The sequence below is a fragment of the Corvus moneduloides genome, chromosome 7, assembly GCF_009650955.1.
Source record: "Corvus moneduloides isolate bCorMon1 chromosome 7, bCorMon1.pri, whole genome shotgun sequence".
Classification (NCBI taxonomy): Eukaryota; Metazoa; Chordata; class Aves; order Passeriformes; family Corvidae; genus Corvus; species Corvus moneduloides.
In genome coordinates, this window is record NC_045482.1 from 14,652,782 (window position 1) to 14,673,656 (window position 20,875).

Consider the following 20,875-nt stretch of genomic DNA (forward strand, 5'->3'; position numbering starts at 1 on the left):
GTGAGGTAGTCTTGTTAGAAAAATTGACTCTGTCAAAATTGACTCTGAGAGGATAGATCTAAGCAGAAAAAAATGGAGTTGCCCACTTAGAGGTGAAGAGTATGGTCCCTTGCTTACAATGAATTATTACGAGCATCAAAAGAATGTATGCATGGGGAAGGGCAGACACCAAGACCTACTGGGTTAGTAACTGGCAAAAGCCATTTGGTATTCTTTGATCTGCTGCGGACTGAACAGCCTGCATTGCGTCAATGTGATGTCTAGAGTTCCTTTAGTAGTCATTAGAAAGTAACATCTTCATTAGAGAAACACTAAATTGCTTTAAAAAGCCCACTAGGTAGTAAGATTGTGTATTATCTGAAACGTGTTCTGTAATTTAGCTAAGAAAACATTGCTAGCTGGATATTCATCTCTAGCTAAACATTAAGAGCCTTCAAAGAGACAAGAATAAAACTTAATGAAAAAGATTCATGCAGTACCTGAAATGCAAAACATCTCAATTACCCATATGGCTGACTCAGTTCACCTACTTACACTGCCTTAAACATGGGTGATGGATTTAAAGATACCTGGAGGTTAACGCAGTTGCTGACAGCAAGCCCTGTGCTGCTGTGTGTACAGCTGCTCTATAACCTTTCATTTCTGTGTGCTCATGTAAACACTTACGTGTCTGAGGCTGTCTAGTGTTTGTAAAGCAGTGTCTGCTCTAAGCTTGCAAGCAGTTTTGAAGATGAATTGCACTGCAAAGCAGTACCAATGCATCTGTAGCTGAAAAATCACCAGGAAAAAAGTATATATGGCTACTGCTGCTGGCTGGGTTGCTGGAAATTGACCCCATATAGAGAAATAGCATCCCAGAAATAAGCTTCCATCCAGGGTATGTTTGGACTCCCCCAGCTTAGCACCTGTCATCATCAGCTACCAGTTGTTGTTCATCAGATTTATTTTAACTATGTGTTGGCCTTAGCTTTGCATAAATGTGATCTTTGTTGTTTAGTGTGTTTCAGGGTCATGGGTGCTTCTGAAACTAGAAATACTAGATTGCTGTGTGGATTATCCTGTCCTTAATCTTGTTTGAAGGATGAAATTGAGACACCTTTCAATTTTTCAGGTGACACCAGTTGTTCCCCTTTCCAATGACTCTTGGTCTATGTCATTTGCAAAATACCTTGAGCTGAGGTTCTATGGGTACCAGTACACTCGAAGGGCCAACGCAGAGCCTTGTGGGCATTCCATTCACCATGACTATCACCAGTATTTTTCCTATAATCAGATGGTGGCATCTTTCAGGTGAGTTCCACTGCTAAAACCTTCCTTCTCTCTCTAGTACTATATGAAGCATATGGCTCTTGTAAGGATTCATCAGTTCTGTCCTTCACTATGAGTACAGTGTGGGATAGCATAACAGTACCATAACCACAAGTGCAGGATTGTGTGCTGGCTTGCCGAGGCCATTGTGGGTGGCATTGCTGTCCTAGCTGTGGTGGGCAGTGTTCTAAGAGTGGATGGTTCCCATTCATGATACAGAAGGGAAATGCTTTTCCCTATCTAATTCCAAAAGCTTTCAAAATTTTGGTTTTGCAACATGATTTATGGTTTCACTTCTTGCCTGGGAGATACATGAACAGTGTGTTATTGCTGCTAAAAGTAACTTAAGCCCTGGACATATTGATAGTGCCCCTTTTCATATAAGGGCCTCAAACCTCAGTATGGTGTAGAACTAGTACTGTGTGATGTGAGTCTTGTTACAAGCTGTTGTATTGCCTTCTCAGCTACTCTCCAATCCGGCTGCTGGAAGTGTGTGTCCCACTCCCCAAGATCTACATCAAACGACAGGCTCCATTAAAAGTTACTATTTTGCAGGATCTTAAGGATTTCTCACAAAAGTAAGCTTTGTTTTTAATGTTTTTTATTTTGTACTTTTACTAGCAGAACACATAACTATTTTTGCTAGTATGATGAGATTTGGCTAAATAGTCATTATTCGATAGAAAAGTGATAGTTTAAAACGTATATGCATATATACTTCCAAGGGAGAGTGGTCTTGAAATCTTTATTACCTTTGCCTGCTCTGTCTGTACTAATCTCTCAACTCTGTCTGGTGGCAATTCAGGTTAAACATAGCCAGTAGAAACCAAGATTCTTTTCTTCTCTGTCCCTGAATATTGCACTGATGTCTGAGTGATATAGCATTTTTATAGCATTCTGTGATTTTAGAATGATGCTGCCAAGCTCCTGAAAGGTTGGCCATCAGCAGGTGTCTGAAATGTTACCTTATGAAATGCCTTCTCAAGCACAGTTTTAAAGTATTTTTAATTCCTCCCTCTAATGCTAAAAATGAAATGGAAGAGACGGTCCTAGAAGGCCTACTCTGAAAATTGCAGGTTATACTTTGTACTCTTACCCTAACATTCCTTTATAGAACATCTGACTGAGTTTCAATTCTGTCTTCAGCCCCAAAAACCTGCCAAGACCTTGCTCAAGTCTCTTGTCTGAACAGAACTGTTGTCATTATATTGGTCATGTGGCAACAGAACTCTCTGGTATATAAAAGTCATTGCCTTTGTTAGCTATTGAATATGGTGACAGCAGGCAGACTGTACCTCCTTCTAGTCCAAGGTAAACTACTATGAACCTGGACACTTTCTAAGTGTAGGAACAAAAAGGTGGAAGACAGGCCTGATGAAAACTCTCTTAAATCCAGCCAGATTGCTGTTCTGCCTGGTCACAGCATTCCTGTACGGCTGATGTCTCTGTGACTATCTGACTTCAAAACCTGTGGAGCTTTGTTTAGAGCTGAAATAGAGGTACTCATTATTTCTGAGCCCTGCTGGTGGAGGTGTAGCTTGCAGACCCAGATTCTTCCTAATCACAGATGACACAACAGTTCCCCTTTGTTAGTAATGTGTTTGAGACATTTATATTGCTCTCTGACAGCTTCCACTGCTAAGAATAAATTGTGGAGACAAATGCAGTGTGTGTAACTTCTCGTTTTCTCCTATTACAAATGAAGTTTTCCCAACTTTCTCTGTAAATACAGTCGGATAGCTCACTGTGCAGGAAGGCTGTCATATATTGTCTTTTGTACTCTTAAATGCTAGCCTTAAACACATTCAGAGTTTTATTAAAGAATGTTGAAGAAGCTCCAAGTAGTCACAGCTTAACTCTTTGCATCGGTACTGACAGGGTGTCACAAGTCTATCTCGCTGTGGATGATCGCCTTGCTTCTCTGAAAACGGATACTTTCAGCAAAACAAGGGAAGAGAAGATGGAAGACCTCTTTGCCCAAAAGGAGGTAATAGACTATTTTTGCATCAGTGGACCACAGGCTAAGTGTATGGAGGAGCTACTCAGATCCTGTGTTATCTTGGGTGACAGAACACTGACAGCTTTTCTTTTGGCAGATGGAAGAAGGGGAGTTTCAAAACTGGACTGAGAAAATCCAAGCAAGGCTGCTTTCATCATCACTGGACACACCTCAACAGCTGCAATCTGTTTTTGAGTCTCTGATAGCTAAAAAGCAAGGACTTTGTGAGATGCTACAAGCCTGGAATAATAGGTAAGAGGACATATGGTGGAATCAAGAGCAACACTGATACTGTGTTGGTTCCAGGGGGGAAGAAGTTCAACTGTACAGCTGTTCTATAGAGCTTGTGCTGAATGCCCTCTACTGGTTAAGACCACACAGCTGATTGGTTGGAACAGAAACTCATTTGAGACCATATGATAAAAGTATTGTGTTGTAGAGCACAACTTGCATCTGCAGGAGAAATTTTCATTTGATTAAAGGTAGAAGACATGGAAAGAGGGAAGCGTGGGACCAGTTGTTTGGGGGAAATTATCTCAGAGGTGAAGAAAATGTGCTGTCTTTGGCCATTTGATACATCTTTGGCACATGTTAGCGGCAATCTGAGTTTACAGTAAAGACTCGTGAAGTCATGCTTGGCTGTATTCCGGTATGGAGCAGCTTCATAACTTGTGTCATTCAGAGATAAGACCAGTAACCTATCTTTTGATGAATTTTTCTTTGGTGGTGGTGGTTTTATGTGTGTTGGTTTTGTTTGTTTATTTTTATTTTTTGTTTAAGATTGCAGGATCTCTTCCAACAAGAGAAAGGGAGAAAACGTCCATCAGTACCACCCAGCCCTGGGAGGCTGAGGCAAGGTGAAGAAAGCAAGGTATGGGTAACAGGCTATAAACCTCTTAAACTTCTTCTTTTTTCTGGGGCAATACAATAGTCTTAAGACTGGCTTCAGTTCTCTTTAATAATTAGTAAACTGGTTTTACTGCATCTTGTAGTTTTCAACTGTAAAAGCTTTAATTGCATGTTAGTATATGTTTGTTTTCCTAAAAGATGTGAACTAAGAGCCATAATGTAGAGAGAAAGACTAAGTATGGAGTTGATTTTCTGTGATGCCCGTGCAGTGTTGATGTGAACACTGCCAGCAGAGAGCTGCTGTCATTGTCAGGTGTGTGCCTAGATAGGAACCGGGCCATCTCCTTCAACCCTAGGTTGTTGCCCATCAGGTGCATCCCTTGTGAAAAAGAAAAGACAAATAATGTTGAGAGGTAGAGCAGATGACACGGGAAGGACTGATAATGGATTTTCAGGATCATCCCTGTTTTGTGATGTATCCTGTGGGAACTGACTGAAGGGATGTATAAATGATTTTGGACTGCTGTCTCAAGAGCTCTGTCCAAGGATACACATGTCAGCATGCTGAACTTCCACCCTTTGGGGAGCTGGAACTCTGAGGATATGGCTGGGCTGCAAGGCAGTACAGTATCAGCATCATACCAAGAGGCGGAACTCCCAGTAGTTCTACTATAGCAAGGTGCACTAAAAACCCCTAGAGACCCTGGAATTGCTCTGCTGCATGCACATGTGCCCTTTCCACTTAACAAATTATTTGTGAGGTGCTAAAAGAAACTTAATCTTGTTGTTGCAGGAAGTAGGTTCATTGAGAGGGAGAGTGTAGTGTTTGAAGCAGCATGCAGAGATAACAGCCATCATAAGCATCTTGTGAACTTGGGTTGCTCTTGCCTTGTCTTTTTCCTGTGGTAACAGATTCAGTGACAGCACAGAGGCTGAGAAGTGGGTGGGAGTGCTCTGTTGTAGTAAATCTGCTTTTGAAAACATTCCACACGGGCGGGAATAGAGCTGTAAAGAGCTTGGCATCAACGTTGGTGTTTTGTTATTCTGCCTAGATCAGTAGCATGGATGCTTCCCCACGCAATGCTTCTCCAGCCCTGCAAAATGGAGAGAAAGGTCTGTTACTTATTTTTGATAAGCCACCAATAGAAGTGTGTTGTAGCCCTTTTCCTGATGTAACAGGGGAGCTTTTGTCAAATTTGATAAATCACAGAAACAACAAATCCCCATAATGTCACATTTGTTTTTTCTAATGGTAAGATAGAAGTTGGCCATCTGCTTCTAATCTGAAGCTGAATTACTAGTGGTTAGTAAAGTGGCCAACAATGGTTTTCCTTTGAACGTGAGTTTAAAAACTTTCAGAGGCTTTCTAAATAACTGAATAACTACATGGAATTTGGGAAATGCTTTTTGCGTCTTCTGTGATCTGGTTACGGGTGCTGAGGCCTCTTACCTGTGAGGCATACTGAGAGTTTGTGGGAGCTGAAGGTAGTAGTTATAAGAATATGCATTTTCTGGAGGTTACATGCTACATTGATAAGCCTGCCTGGTCCTTTGATCTGCGTGGCATTACCTGCTTTCTAAGTAAAAACTTCCTGAAAGTAGATCCTGGTTTTAGCTTGGGCAGGGAGCAAACAGTATGACTTCTTACAGCCACGTAAAATGCTTTCTTCTGTCCTTAACTGTCCTTGTACTCTCAGAGGATCGTTTCCTGACGACTTTATCAAGTCAGAGCTCCACAGGCTCGACCCATCTGCAGCTGCCCACTTCTCCAGAGGTTGCATCAGAGCATATGAGTGCCAACACACTCTCCGAACAGGACACAACAAGCAGCTCAGAAGGTATAGTTCAGTTGTGATCTTGTTTTCTTTCTCTTGCTTTTCTGTGCCAAGTGTGCAAGATCCATTTAGGAGATGATAAATGTGGTAACTCTGTGGTCTGTAGTCATCTTTCTGAATTTACAGCTTGAACTTTGATATTGTGATGCTGATGTAACATGTGTCTGTTCCAGATGTGTTTGATGGACACTCACTGGGATCTACAGACAGCCAAGTGAAGGAGAAGTCTACTATGAAAGCTATTTTGGCTAACTTTTTGCCTGGAAACAACTATAACCCCATTCCCTTTCCTTTGTAAGTACTGCATAGTATATATAATGAATAAAATTAGCAACCTTGGAAGATTGCAGGCAGAGCCATGCATGCTTCCTTTGCTCAGTGTATAATTTAAGTCATTACTTAAGTTTGCCTCTGAATAAAAGAGAACTTTGTCAAAGTAGGAAGTTTTCTGTGTCCTTTCTAGGTGATTGTAGTTTACTCACCTTTCTTATGAATTATCTGCCCTTGTGTAAATCCAGTATCAGTTTCTCCTTCTCCTAGCAGGCATGCCTCCTCAGAGCTCTTGTGGGAGATGAAGGGGTGGGGGAAGAGGGGAGAAAGGTGCCTTCTAACTTCATTGCTGCAGGGAGGGAGTGAAAATGCCCTTCCTTAGCAAAGACTTAACTAAAGCTACATGCCTGCATCTTGTTTTTGCTTCCAGACCTCTTCCAAGGGTTGGACTCAAATTGGCATTGTCTGGGTGTAGGTCAGGTTCAATGGCTACTGCATGTGCCCTCAAGTCTCCCTCCCATGTGAAGATGAGCAGGCTGGAAAGTCTTTCAGCTACTTGGTCTGCGTGCTTTGTGTAGTGTTTCTTGTTTGACATGCGCCTAACGTTTGGCACCTGAGTTTAACTTGTGAATCCCACCCCCAGGGTAGAAGCAGAGGCCTTGGGCTCATGAGGTAAAAGCTAAATGACTGGACCCTGCAGATAAGTAAAAGAAAATCGTACAGGAATCCAGGAGGCTTTGGGGAATTTTCTGTGCTTGTTCAGAAAAGAGTCCAGGTTTGTCCCCTAATTTCACTCTGCAGGCTATGCTGCTGGACAATCAAACCAAACTCAGGCAGGTTTTGGTGCCATTAGAAACAGTGGATGCTAAACAGAAATAGACTCTAACGTGGAGCTGGTCTTCTGGTCTAAGCAGCTTGCTTGAAATGCTGATTGCCCTAACACTCTACCATTTAGAATTAACCACATAGTTATGAATGTGTCTGTTGGGAGAAGCTGATCTGGTGAGCCTTGGTTCTATGCTGAGACTTGCAGCTTGGGAGTGCAGTGATGAGGTCTGGGTTTGACCAAAACTTCTTTTCTTTCCACAAATTTTTATGATCTACTAACAGTCTGTTGTTTTCATTTAGTGACCCAGATAAGCACTACCTAATGTATGAGCATGAACGTGTACCTATTGCAGTCTGTGAGAAAGAACCAAGCTCCATCATAGCTTTTGCTCTCAGGTACTGGTATGATTTTGCTGTTCATCTGACTACTTTGTACTTTTGCAGCTTTTGTGTTTGAGGAATATTTAAATTTTAATGATAGGGAAGAAGCATGACAGAATTTCTACATTAAGCTGTGTTAGAGTTTCTGCCAGAGCTGGGGTTCTTTCCTTTTTCTGCTGAGATATGAAAATGCAACTGGATTTTGGACTTTTAGTGGAACTCTGGTATGCAAAAATGACTTAGTTGTGTGGTGTTTCTTTTAATGAGATATTACTAGAGAAAGAAGTGCAACTAAGGTTTGCTCAGCCTCTCCAGCTGGAGGAAGTGCAACTGAGTTGGGGAACATCTGTTGGTATTGATATTGTAGTCTATCCCTTGCCTACCTTTGGTCATAGCAGCTCTTGCTACTGCTCAGCTCTCCACACCAGCTGCTTCAGTAAACCTTTGGGTTTCCATGTCATGAGGCAGCAGATTTTTGAAGAAGGGCATTCTTAAATTGTGGGAGGGGGAAAAAATAAGGGGGTATTTTTCCTGCAGTATTGTCTAGAGCAGCTTCTGTTCTAAGAAAACTAAGTTCTAATTACAAGAAAAAATAAAGCAGAGGTTTTTCTACAGTGGTATTTTGTTTCCTGTGGTTGTCTCTGAACTGAATCTTTGGGCTGGTATGGCGGTTTCCCAGAGAACACTTAATTATTTTTGGTTCTGTTCTTTCTTTTCTTTTCTTCTTCTTTTTTTTTTTTTTAATATTTTTTTAAAATTTTCCTTTCCCTATCAGTTGCAAGGAGTACAGAAATGCCCTGGATGAGTTGTCTAAAGCATCTCTGAAGAACAGTTCTGAAGAAGGACTACAATCAAACAGGTTACATGCAGGAACTACAGTACATAGAGTGAAGACACAGTGATGGTAGTGAATAAGCCAAAACTAGAATGGGGAAGAGCCTTCAAAATATGCCCCTGTTGTTAGGATCTCTGCTTTCTGATGGAATCTGACTCATTCCATGTAACCAACACATACTTCAGTATGTGGGTTTCCGTTTCGTGTTAGGGACCACGCTGGCTCCATCACCTAATCCCTTGATTGTGTGCATGATAGGAACACTGGGCCTGCTTACCTTTGCTGTGGTCATGGATGGAACCATTGCTATGGACCCTGAGAAGTATTTTTTAGGAAGGCGGAGGAGGACAACTTTGGAGAGTCCCACACCATTTTAAATGGTGTCTTCTTCCCTTAATGTTTAGGCAGGGGGGAGAAAGAAATGTCCAGGCATAAAGCAGTAGTGGTAGGGTGGTAGTAGATAGTGGTAGTAGTAGTAGGGTGGCAGTATGTGTTGGCTCATGACTTCTTTGTTCTTTCTCCTTTCAGCATGTCAGACAGCAAACCCAAGAGCAGCAGCCCTGTCCGCCTGCCTGAGGCTAACATGTGTCCACTTCGCAGTGCAGAGCCAGAACAACGTAAGACCATTTTGCCAAAATCATATCCATGATGCTAATCTCAGCTCAGATGTGAGTCCACTTGGATTCTAGTTCTTGTGGGGAGAAAAGAGCAGCATTCTGAGTTGAAATTGTGACTAGTCTTAGTGTTGACTTAATGTAACACATGAGAAGGATGGGAGTGTGTGGTTTTTTTTGTTTTTTGAAGTCTGTGGCTTTCTCTCATTCTCATGAGATCAAACTGTCATCCCCTGATTTAATGTTATTATGTAGTGGACCTAGGGTTGTTCTTGAATCTAGCCTGTTCAGTGGGATATGATGCCTTCTTTTGGCATTGCCTTCTTTAGAGAGATGCAGTTAAATATTTTGAAATGGAGGCATGAAGTTCGTACTGTGTTAAAGACACTCAGGCTTGGTCTGTGTTTTCAAATGTCTCTGCATTCTAGGATGCTACTCAGAACACTAGATCGTCTCTCTACCTGCATGGACCTTGGTTGCAAATGAGTTGAATGGCATCATTCCTCCAGTTAGAGCAATGAATGGGGAAAGTTCATAGGAGTCATGCTTTTATTAAACTGCCGACACCATCCATTGTGGAAATGCCAACACCGTCTTTTTGTATTCCTTTTCACTGTAGCAAAGAAACCATCTGGTGTTTTGTCTTTCTTCCGTGGCACGGGAGGGAAGAGCCCAGACCTGTCTTCCCAGAAGAAAGAGACCTTGCGTGGTGCTGACAGTGCTTACTACCAGGTTGGACAGATGGGCAAAGAGGGAGCAGAAAACCAAGGAGCAGAGACTCAAGGTACAAAACTGCAGAGCCCATCTTCTCTCTTGCATTGGTACTTCTCCCAAACCTTATTCATACGTGCAAGGCCCCGAATGCACTCCTGCTCATACTTTTTCAACAATCCAAGGTTACTCAGCATGCATTGAAAATGAATCATTTGGACATCGAATATGGTTTTTTCCTAAGTACATTGCTTTTCTTTGTGATAAGAGAAACAGGATCTTTCAAACCCAAACTATAGGTACATGGAGTAGTCTGGTCTTGAATGCCTTTGGATTGAGTTGACTCTAGTTAAGCAGCCCAGTCTCTCTTTTCTTTCTCACTTGCTGTTTAGTTCTCTTTGTTTCAGCATATGGAAAATGAATGAAGAGAAAGACTGGACTTGTGTCCATAAACAGCAGTGCCCTTGTAGCATATGTATTATATTATACAATTATAGCTGTATTTCTAATTCCCTGTGTATAGTTCCCTCTGTATTCTTGGAAAAAAAAAATAAAATATTTTTCTTGTAACATGAGTTTACAAGTAGTACCTAATGTGGCTTGCTCAGTAATAATAGTGAACAGCCCTGACAGAATGGTCCTTTTATGCCTTCAGATGATGGAGATGGAGGAGATGGACAGAAGAAACAGGTGGTGAATCCCCATGTGGAACTCCGTGAGTAGTTGTAAATAAAAACTTAGTCTTAGCTGACAAACTCATTTCTTCATGCACATGTAGTGGAAATCTTGAAGTTAATAATGGTTTTTTCTTTGTATTTGGCATGAAGGAAAAGCAAATCAAGAAAAAAGCAATGCACTTTTTACTTACTGCAATCAATCTCTTTTGCAAAAATACTCCATAAGCTTTTCTTTGATCAATCTTTTGTCCAAACACTTTCCCATGACATATACTAGAAGCTAATCTAGAGGAAGTTGACTTTCCTGTAAATTTTCCATTTAAATCCTGTTGGTTGAAACTTCTGAATTACAATAAGCATGAGTGGGATATTTAGCACAATAATGCTGCTCTAGACATCAGTAAAATCTCAGTGTTGTCTTGGGTAGTCGGTGCATATTGCATGCTGTTGTTGAGAAAAACCCTTTCTTGCAGAGTTCTCGGATGCGAATGCCAAGTTCTACTGCCGGATTTATTATGCTGGGGAGTTTCACAAGATGCGTGAAGTGATCCTGGGGAGCAGTGAAGAGGATTTCATCCGATCCCTCTCTCACTCGATGCCCTGGCAGGCACGAGGTGGCAAATCTGGAGCTGCGTTCTATGTGACTGAGGGTAAATGCAGCTTCTTCCCCCTTCGGATTAGAGGGTATTACTTGTGGATGCCGGTGGTTAGCATGTCGTTTAATCCCTGATAACCTCTGTCCGGAGGGTTGCTGATGCTGAAGTGGCCACTCAGAAGGGAAAATTAAGTGGATTTTTCTGGGGTCTTGAATATCAAATTATTTGTCTCTTTGTACATGCAGGAGAACGAAATGTAGTTCTGTTTTCAGCAGTAGCAGCTAGGAAGGCCAGTTGAACTGAAGGGTTGTACTCTTAGGCAGGCTTCAGAAAACAAAAACTTGAGTATAATTCAAGGAAAACTTGTTACTAAAGACACAGTGTTTCTTACAAACTCACGTGCTATAGTTAATCTAATTTTTTTTTTAAACTGTGGCTGTTTCTAGACTTCTGCATAAAACAAGTATTGAACAGAGTGGTCTGTAGGCTGTTTCTGTTGTCTGTATAGGAAGCCCATAGAGCTGAAGTAGATCTAGTGTAGGCAGTCTCTTGTCCATGATTTACTAGAAGATAGAAATCCAGGGAGGCTGAAATTCAAAATATGTGAAGTAAAAAGAATCTAGAAATGAGGTTTTGTAGGTAAGGATTTAAGAGAATTGTAGTGCTTTAATTTTTCAAACCATTTCAGCTATGTGACAGTCCTAAAAAAATTTCAAATAGTACATCACTTATTGTATGTAACCCTGTTGCATCTGTCTGATGTTATAACAGATGATAGATTCATCTTGAAGCAAATGCCTCGTCTGGAAGTCCAGTCATTCCTTGACTTTGCTCCACACTACTTCACTTACATCACTAATGCAGTTCAGCAGAAGGTATTAAAAAATGACTTTTATTTTAGGCAGTGTTCTGTATTTTACAGACTAGTAGAAGTTTCTATTAATCTTTTTCATTTAAATAAAAGAAAATGTTGGCGGTTATGAGTTACACTAATAATGTGTTTTTAAGGTGTAAAGTGGAAATTATGCTTGGGCTTCTAAGCTGTAATACAGAGTCAGAGCAGTAGTGCTTCTAGTATGGGACTGCTGATTGTCTCTACACAGAGATCTTAACCCATGTCTTGTCTTCATTAGAAGCCCACAGCACTGGCTAAAATCCTTGGGGTATATCGAATTGGTTACAAGAACTCTCAAAACAACACTGAAAAGAAGCTGGATCTGCTTGTCATGGAAAACCTTTTCTATGGCAGGAAAATGGCTCAGGTAAGAACAAAGTGTTCTGTGTCCTTGCAGTGCGGTTGTGACTGGGAGAAAGAGCAGGGTCATTTGTGGCCATCTAGGTAACTTTTAACTTTGTGTGCGCTGTCTGCAACTAGCGCTCCTCAAAGCTGACAGTTCAGGCCTCTTTCCTTGGTTCGGGATCCCCAGGAACTTGATGCCTGTATTGGCTAGTTCAGGTAGCTGTTGCGTAGGATTCAGTCTTTAGAAGTCTTGTTTGTCCCTGTATCTCTGGTGTCTGAGAGAAAGAATCACTAACCTGATAAGGAAAGTGTAAAATCTTTGTAAAAAGCTTTCAGAGGAACTGACTGGAATTACAGACTAATTTATTTAGAGTGAGAGCCTCACTCAGATGGTGAGTTACTCTGTAGTGTGGGGGGAGTTTGTAAGTTTTTCAACCCACTGTTCTTTCTTGGAACCACTTCAGGTGTGGGACAAGATTCTGAGTTCAGTCTTGCTCTTAGTCAAGGAAAAGCAATCTTTATGAGGTAGTAGAATGAAGATCTTAAAATGACTAGGGGCAAATTCTCTTTAAATAGAGATTTGAAACTGAAAAGGAAGTTCAAACAAACATCACTTACAAAACTAGATAGTATCAGCTCTTTCCACCTTACCTCTCAGTGCCAGACCTCAAACAGGGAATGTTTGTGGGAGGAAGTGGATGGAGGGAATTCTAGATAGATGTAAAGGATGTTGTGGGTTTTCTTTTTGTTTGTCTGTTGTTTAAGTCATGAGGAGAGCTCAGGCACTACAAAACAGAAACCCAGACAGACTGTGGACTCTATTCCACAGAAGTTAGTGAAATCTTGACTGGACAGAAGTTGAACAACCTTCTCCAACAGGGCCTGCTTGAAGCAGGATTTTGGCCTGGAGAACTCCAGAGATAGTTTCCAGCCTAACTGGTACTTCATGCAGCACCCACCTCCCTCTTCAGTGGCTTTGCTTTTGTCAGCAATTAACTCTGTAGAAACTGGCTGGAAAACTGAGTTTACCTAAACAATATAAAAAGCAGGGACAGCTTTTTTTCTTGTAATTTATACGAAATATTAATGAAATAACTTGCCTAAAACTTGTGAATTGAAGTGGCGGAACTTTCACCCAGGCTTACATGCTATTCTCCACAAAATGCTTATTGTTAACTGTCTTCCTTCTAAAGAGAAGGAAAGAGTTGCCCTGCTGTGCTGCCTTCTCAAATGTTAGGTACTGAAGTCTTTAACCCAGAAAAATGCAACAAAGTAGTGCTGTTCTCCATTTGCAGGTGTTTGACCTGAAGGGCTCCCTCCGGAATAGAAATGTTAAAACAGACACAGGCAAGGAAACTTGTGATGTAGTCCTGCTGGATGAAAACCTTCTGAAGATGGTTCGGGACAATCCCTTGTACATCCGTTCCCATTGCAAAGCTGTGCTGAAAGCTTCCATACACAGTGATTCCCAGTTCCTCTCCAGCCATCTCATCATCGACTATTCCCTGCTGGTGGGTCGTGATGATACCAACAATGAGTTGGTTGTTGGGATCATTGGTAGGTTGTCTTTTGTATTTTCTTGCTCTCAGATGATGAAACAGTTTTCTTCTGGTTTCGGTGTTCATCGTTCTCTTAGAACTGTGCCACCACCAGAGAGATGTGTGTCAGGAAATCTTATCTTCTCCCTGGTGGAATACCACCCTCACCTCTTACAAGTATTCAAAGTGGAGGCAGGAAGTCATCTCTCCAGGTCTTGTATAGGCTTAGATTAGTATTTGTATTGCTATGAGTATATGTAGGAGGCCTCACAGGTAGTTTAACCTACACTTTGACTGCAGTTGAAGCAGGAAAGGTTATTTGTATGCTTTTATGTGTTTAATCTGTAAACTTTAGTTTAGTCATGTTTACATAGTCTTTTAAATCTTGTGTGGAGGAGGTCTAAGGAGAAACAGTAGTGGTAGTATTGGAAGAGAGAAGTTAAACATCATGGGATCTCTCATGATCATGTAGTCTGACCTGGGTAATATGGGTGGCAATGCAGTAATTACCTTGCTGCATCCTCTGACTTGTGACTGGTAAGTAGAGCCTCATCTTTAGACAGGCAAACTTCTGTAGTATAGAAAACTTAGAGATGAGGCAATATTGCAGGATGTGGAATTGACTCATGGAAACGGTCTTGAAACTCAGCTGAGAAATGCTTCCAGATGAGATCTCAGGACAGGAGGTCTGGATTACTCTTACTGTGATAAAGCTTGCAAGCCATTTCAATAACATTTCTAGTTGAGAATTAAAGTCCCAGCTACAAAGAAAGCTGTTGTTTGTTGCAAGTTTTTATTACTTTCTAGATTTGTAGACTCTTGAATATTGGAGTAAACAGGATGGGTCTACACTGACCATGTGCTTCTCTTGTGTGTGTGGCTTTTTGTTGTCCTATGTCAAGTCTTACCTGATTGAAGAGTATATTTTATATGATATTTAAAGCTACCAGTTCCTTCAGTGTTTAACACAAATATCTGAAGGAACTTGGTGAACACAAATATCTTTAAGAGAGAACATGCCTGCTGTATCAGGCTATCAGAATGTTCTCTAGATGATACCCTGAGAACTTACAAAGTAGTCAAGCTAAATTTTTGTCAGACTGGAACTAAAAACTCTTAGTTTGGATTGTTTGAATCGGAGGTCACCATCTCTACCTATTTTAGGTCCTTATGTGGTAGAGGAAACAAGTAAGTTAGGTCTGTGAAAAGCTTTGGAAACTTTATTCATAGGCTCTGTTGTGTGGGACTCTGGGCCTTGGGGCATGAAGTTGTTAGTGAACAAACTGTTCACTGATATCTGTCCCAAAACACTCTAAGGAATATTTTCAAAGAGTATTCAGATAAATGGATAAGTCTTAAGATTGTCAGGCACAGGTGAGATGAAATGTGAATATTTATGGTGGCCTTTTGTAAATTTAGAAACAGTAAATTCAAAATTGTATAGTTACGTTTGTAGTCAAGTGTTAGGAGATAATGACATCCAGTAATGAAAAACTGATCTTACTGCAGCTTTAGCTTTGCAGACCAAAGTGTTCATGTGCTTGTTTTGACTGAGCATGCTTTCTCTGGAAGGGGCTTGGAAACAATTCAGAAGTTGTCTTCTTGCTGCCCCCCTCTTCCAATACAGGTCACTGGTGATGTTTCCAGTCCTCCCTATCATGAAGAGGAAGTCACTTGCTTTCTGTTATCAAACCTGCAGGTGGCTGCAATGATGAGAAATACTGGAGAGGTGTCCAAGCCTCAGTGCGTGTAGTGGGGCTTCTGGGATAAGGGTGAGCGAAGTGACCTTTGTAAATGAGCCCTTGACACTCTAACATGGATAAAGACAGACATGCTTGGGCAGCCTGTTCTTGCAGAGACAGGAAGAATTGATTGTGATCTTGCTGGGCTTTTGAGGTACTGTATTCACCCTACTCAAACATAATCAATACTACAGAAAGTGAGGCAAGTGGTAGGGAAAACACTGAAGCTCTGACTCTGAAAGCCTTCTGCTTTCCTGCTCGTTTTTGGCGAAATAGATACATTTTAAAACAGTGTTACTTGGATTAAAACAAATGCAACGTATTTGTGTGTGGATTTTTTTTTTTTTTTTGTAACAGACTATATTCGTACTTTTACCTGGGACAAAAAGCTTGAAATGGTGGTAAAGTCAACTGGCATCTTGGGAGGACAAGGTAAGTCCAGAATGAAAGCAAAAATTTTGATCATGTTTCCTTGTTACAAGGAAGCTTTCTGTAACACTGCTAATAAACTCACAGCTTCCCCACCATTCAAATTTGTGACAAATTAAGTTGTCCAGAACAGAGGAAGGAATCACAGAATTCCAGGTTGGAAGGGACTTCAAGGATCATCTGGTCCAACCTTTCTTGGCAAAAGCACAGTCTAGACAAGATGGCTGGGCACCCTGCGCAGCTGAATCTTAAAATTGTGCAGTGTTGGGGAATCCATCACTTCCCTGGCGAGACTATTCCAATGGCTGATTGTTCTCATTGTGAGAAATTTTCCTTGTGTCCAACTGGAATCTCTCCAGGATAAACTTGTAACCATTACCACTTGTCTTTTCCATGTGAGTCCTTGTAAAAGGGGGATTTCCATCTTCTTTATACCCATCCTTTAAATACAGGAACATAGTGATAAGGTCTCCCCTAAGCCTGAACAAAGCCAGGTCTTGCAGCATTTCCTCATATGGCAGGCTTCCCAGTCCTTGGATCATCTTTGTGGCCCTTCTCTGGACCCTCTTCAGCCTGTTTGCATTTTTTTTTGTGTATCAGGGACCAAAACTGAGTCCAGTATTCCAAGTGTGACCAGGAAGTAGCACCTCCAGGAGAAGCATAATGCTGGGATACTGAGTGGGATAATGACTTCTTTCTCTCTTCTGGTGATGCCCTTGTTGATGCAGCTCAGTGTCCTTCCTGCTGGCTTTCTTTGCCGTGGCAGCAGCAGCAGCAGCACTGTTCACTCACACTGAGCTGCTTGTCCACCAGGATCCTCAGGTCCCTTTCACAGAGCTGCTCCTCAGGGAGATCCCAGCCTGCATTGTGCTCCTGTATCACATTTTCCCAAGTGTAAAACCTTATGCTTGTTGTTGAACTTCATAAGGTTCTATCTTGTTGCCTTCAAGTCTATGTTGTCTGCTGGTATAATCTCATGTGACATCTGTCTCTACTGCAGTATCTTTAGCCCATTTCTGACTGCTCTTGACTCTTACACATTAGGTAAGATGCCCACCGTGGTCTCGCCAGAACTGTACCGGACCAGGTTTTGTGAAGCTATGGACAAGTATTTCCTGATGGTGCCAGACCATTGGACAGGACTGGGCCTGAATTGCTGAGCTAAAGCCTATATTGGGAAAGCACAAGAGGACAATGACATTATAGGCCACTCTGTTCCAGCGGTCTGTCCAGCAGCAAGCAAGAAGATTGCAGTTCCATATCTACACTGACCGTGTGCATCATGTCGTGAAGTGTGAAATCTGCTTGTTGCACTTTAATCCTCTCTTGGAGGACAATAAGCAAACCTGCCTCAGTAAGGATCTAAGCTGAAAGGTACCACTGAACAGCACTGATAAGAGACATCCCTCATATCAGTAGGGAAAGTGATACTATCTCCTTGTAAGTACTGAACTGAGATTTTGTCCAGGTCCTGATGGTGTAGAAGTACATGATCTCTGGAAGTGGTGCACTGCCGAAATGGTGTTGAATATGTGCAGCTCATGTTTTTGTAGTGGATACTTATGAAAATGTGAAATAAACCCCCCAAGTGTGGATGGGGGAGAGAAGAATGAAGTTAATTCATGAGTTCTACTATTGTTGCAGTGGTCTGTAATTGACCTGTTTACAATCCATTAATAACTTGTCCTGCTTATGCTCTGTAGTTTTAATTTTTACTGGGTTCTGTAAACTGTATTTTTTTTTAAGGCAGCTCCACATCCATAATGCCCTATGACTCCATCTTTTATGTTACTGCAGTACAGCTCTGGTTTTCTGTTGTAATATCATTTTAGCTGAATCCCATAAAAATGGGTTGTCGGTCATTAGTATACTGCGACACTCAAAACATATCCCTTTAGTCCTAACCAGTACTTTGATCTGAGTGTTACTCAAATTCCTGGAAACAGGGAACCAATATACCCTTTAATTTAACCAGGCTTGATTAATTATAGTTACGAAGCAGATTAACCCTTTCCTTATTAAAGGCAGTAAGTTGCTGGACAAAGTGAAGCATACTGCTTTAGTGACAACTTTCTCCTTAATGCAACCATCATTCCTGGCAGATCGCTTCAAATCCAGTTCAGTTCCCCTTTACTTTCAAGCAATGCATTTACCTCATGGTGAAATTTTGCTGGGAGAATGTTTTTTCTTGCATTAATAACATGATCTTTTTTGTCACTGAGATGAATGTAGTTGTTTCCTGTAAAAAGGAAAACCTGAACTAACGGATAACTTGTATGATGGATAAGATGTGCAGAGATCTGAGAGTCTCTTTGTTGTGACAATAAGCACTTCTTTCCATTTTTTTTTTTTAATTTTTACTCATTTTTGTAGGTGATGAGTTTACTTTTTACTTTCATTATATTATAGGCCAGTAAATAAGAGGAATTTTAATGAGTTTGAAAGGCAAGAATACTGTCCGTTGACTTCCAGTCTCTGATGGAAGTACATCAAATGAACATGGAATCTGGGACAGGTAGCTCTTAGTGATCACTTGCTTATTCTAACCAGTTGCCTGATACTGCCCTCATCACTGTTACTATGGATTGAAATGTGCATTTTATTCACTCCTCCTGTGTTCAGTATTTTCTTCTGCAGCAGATGGTGGTGGCTCTTTAGGACTGACCAACAGTGGGCAACACTGAGAAAGGAAAAGACCAGCAGCGAGAATTGAGCTGTTTTCTCCAAAACCAACCAGTGCAGCTCTTGTCTGAGCTGCCAGGAGGCGAAGGTCATTTGTGTTGGAAGGAGTCTTCTCCACCCTATTGCAAAACTGTACTAGAGGATGAGCAAAGATGCTGGACTTGAACCAGCAGAAAAGAAAGTGTACTCATTTCCTTAGTACAATGTAATAATTGTTTCTGGGGGTGCAGTGTTGAAGGCTGCAGTGATGTGTGCTGTGGAAAGATGATCCTTGCTTCCTCTACCCAGAATCCCTTCAGACCAACACAGCACATCAGATACAGCTGATCACCTCTGGGATCCATCTTGCCTCTTCTGTTGAAATGTTCTCCCAAGATGCCTAGCTCTGTGGGTGGCCTTGCCTAATGAGGTCAACCAGTCCATCAGCTCAGTGCTACTCTCACTTCTGTGGCCTCTACCTACTGTTTTGGTTTATCAATGTGAAAGAACCTGCTGTGCAGTCTCAGCTGAAGTTTACACATGGTGTTCTCCTTCCTTTCTTGAAGTTTACAGGGAAAAAACTTGATTTTCCTGGCCAGCTAAGGTGACCCAACAGCAGCTAATTATGTTGTTTTCCACCTGTGTCAGTATTGTGGATTGGTGGATGGAGCACAAGTGTGGGCTTGTGTGTCATGGCAGCTGAACTAAGCTAATGTGATATGCTAGCCCAGTCTGTCACCAGTAACCCTTATCCTGGGATGTGTGGCTGCTCTGTACTGCTTGTCTGCCAGAATCCTGAGCAGATGGCTGAAAGCAGCTTGATCATCTGACAATTGCTAATACTCCTCTGAACGACAGCACGAGGCCCTCAGCACTGTAGAAGTGAGAGAACCTTCCACTGTTTAGCAGCCTATGAACACAGAGTCAGAGATGTGAATTGTGACCTTCTTGGGCTGAAGTTAGAGCAGTTGGAGAGATTTGCAGGAGTGATCTGGAGCTGGCATCAACAGCTAATGCTTGGCCAGGATGTGGCTGATAGACTAGTCCTGACTAGACTGGAGTAAACTACTGGTCATGACTATCACAGTAGCTGTTGTATCAACTGGAGTTGGGTCATCTTTGGTGTCCTGTGATAAAAAGCTGTAAGCATTTCTAGTTCAAATTCCAGCAGTTGAATGGGTCTCCTCAAATGTTCCTTTTTCAGAATAAGAGTTGTCCTGACATTTCAATTGCTACAAAGCTTAATTTTCTCAGAAGGAAAGTGGTACTTCATGTGGAACAGATCTTTGAGAGCTACTTGGGAAGCTGTGTTAGGTCTGTGTCCCTGTAGAATTCCTAAGAATGAACCCTTTGGTCAGAGCTTATTTCTTTCTTTATAACACAGGTTTAGCATATGTATATGTAAGTAAATCTGCAAACATGAAGAGTGAATTTCTTCAGAGTTACACTGGCTCTTCTGTTGTTTTGATCTGAGGCCTTGAGACAAATGTCTAAATCTTGTCCAAGTCAGAAGCAATGACTTTGAGTCATCAATGTGGACAGCAGACTGCCTTGTAGTGGCCCAGGGACGCATTCTGTCCCCAAAAAGCACATGCAGGACTCTTGCTGGTAGAGGAGTTCTGCTGGGCTCAGGGGAGTTACCTGTGGAGTCTCCTCTGTGAGAATGACCAAAACCAAATGAATTGCTCACTAGCTGGTGACCAGACTAGTCATTATTTAAAGCACTTAATGTACTATAATGTATGCATTTCTATTCTACCTTGGTTCAGCTGTATTTTATAAAATTGATGTACTAAACTATTTGAGAATAACTGCCTTGACTACTTGGAATATCAAAATGTAATGTATATATATACAAATAAAGTGACTAAAATATACTTGAGTCTGTTCCATGTGTGGAATAGCTAGCTCTCACAGCACCCCATTTTCTTGATGAGAGGCAAGGCTCACAGTGCAGCGATTGCTGTGCTGGAGAGTCCCAGCTTTGTTTGCAGGGTAAGCTGCCTGTCCTGTCTCTGTAGCTTGCAGCTTGTCTCCTCTGATGGAGCAGCACCTCTGGGCAGCTCCCCAGGGCAGTGGCAGTAGAATGTGCAAATAACCTTTCACACAGTTCTGTCTTCTCTGCAGCTGCTTTTCACCCGCAGTGCTGTGTGAGACAGGGATCCAGTTTTGTCCAGCAGATGGTGGTGTGCCTTTGCCCAGTTCTGCCAAGAGGTGGAACACATTCCAGGTATTTCCATAATCTTCTTTTGAGTGGACTAGACAAAGAAAAAATCCAAGGAGGTCTGAAAATAAATGTCTTATCTTGATTATTTCACATTAATTGGTATATAGTAACCTCCTTGCCAAGGCTCAAAATCAT

General features: G+C 41.6%; 1 protein-coding gene across 7 annotated transcripts in view; it reads left to right on the forward strand.

Annotated features, from left to right (window-relative positions):
• Window positions 1–20,390, forward strand: part of PIKFYVE (phosphoinositide kinase, FYVE-type zinc finger containing) — a 66,159-nt gene extending 45,769 nt beyond the window's left edge. For 6 of the 7 annotated variants that reach the window (XM_032114138.1, XM_032114133.1, XM_032114134.1 and 3 more), the window contains 19 exons: window positions 1,112–1,290; window positions 1,773–1,886; window positions 3,187–3,295; window positions 3,405–3,559; window positions 4,088–4,178; window positions 5,209–5,269; window positions 5,854–5,994; window positions 6,165–6,285; window positions 7,390–7,485; window positions 8,246–8,329; window positions 8,834–8,922; window positions 9,539–9,703; window positions 10,286–10,345; window positions 10,781–10,957; window positions 11,675–11,778; window positions 12,037–12,165; window positions 13,439–13,700; window positions 15,781–15,855; window positions 16,897–20,390. In XM_032114138.1, coding sequence (XP_031970029.1) covers window positions 1,112–1,290; window positions 1,773–1,886; window positions 3,187–3,295; window positions 3,405–3,559; window positions 4,088–4,178; window positions 5,209–5,269; window positions 5,854–5,994; window positions 6,165–6,285; window positions 7,390–7,485; window positions 8,246–8,329; window positions 8,834–8,922; window positions 9,539–9,703; window positions 10,286–10,345; window positions 10,781–10,957; window positions 11,675–11,778; window positions 12,037–12,165; window positions 13,439–13,700; window positions 15,781–15,855; window positions 16,897–17,012 — 2,328 coding nt within the window. In that variant the 3' untranslated portion in view covers window positions 17,013–20,390. Of the gene's footprint in view, window positions 1–1,111; window positions 1,291–1,772; window positions 1,887–3,186; window positions 3,296–3,404; window positions 3,560–4,087; window positions 4,179–5,208; window positions 5,270–5,853; window positions 5,995–6,164; window positions 6,286–6,691; window positions 6,899–7,389; window positions 7,486–8,245; window positions 8,330–8,833; window positions 8,923–9,538; window positions 9,704–10,285; window positions 10,346–10,780; window positions 10,958–11,674; window positions 11,779–12,036; window positions 12,166–13,438; window positions 13,701–15,780; window positions 15,856–16,896 lie in introns of those variants that run through there. The other variant, XM_032114139.1, reaches the window with a different exon arrangement.
• Window positions 20,391–20,875: the final 485 nt, after the last annotated feature.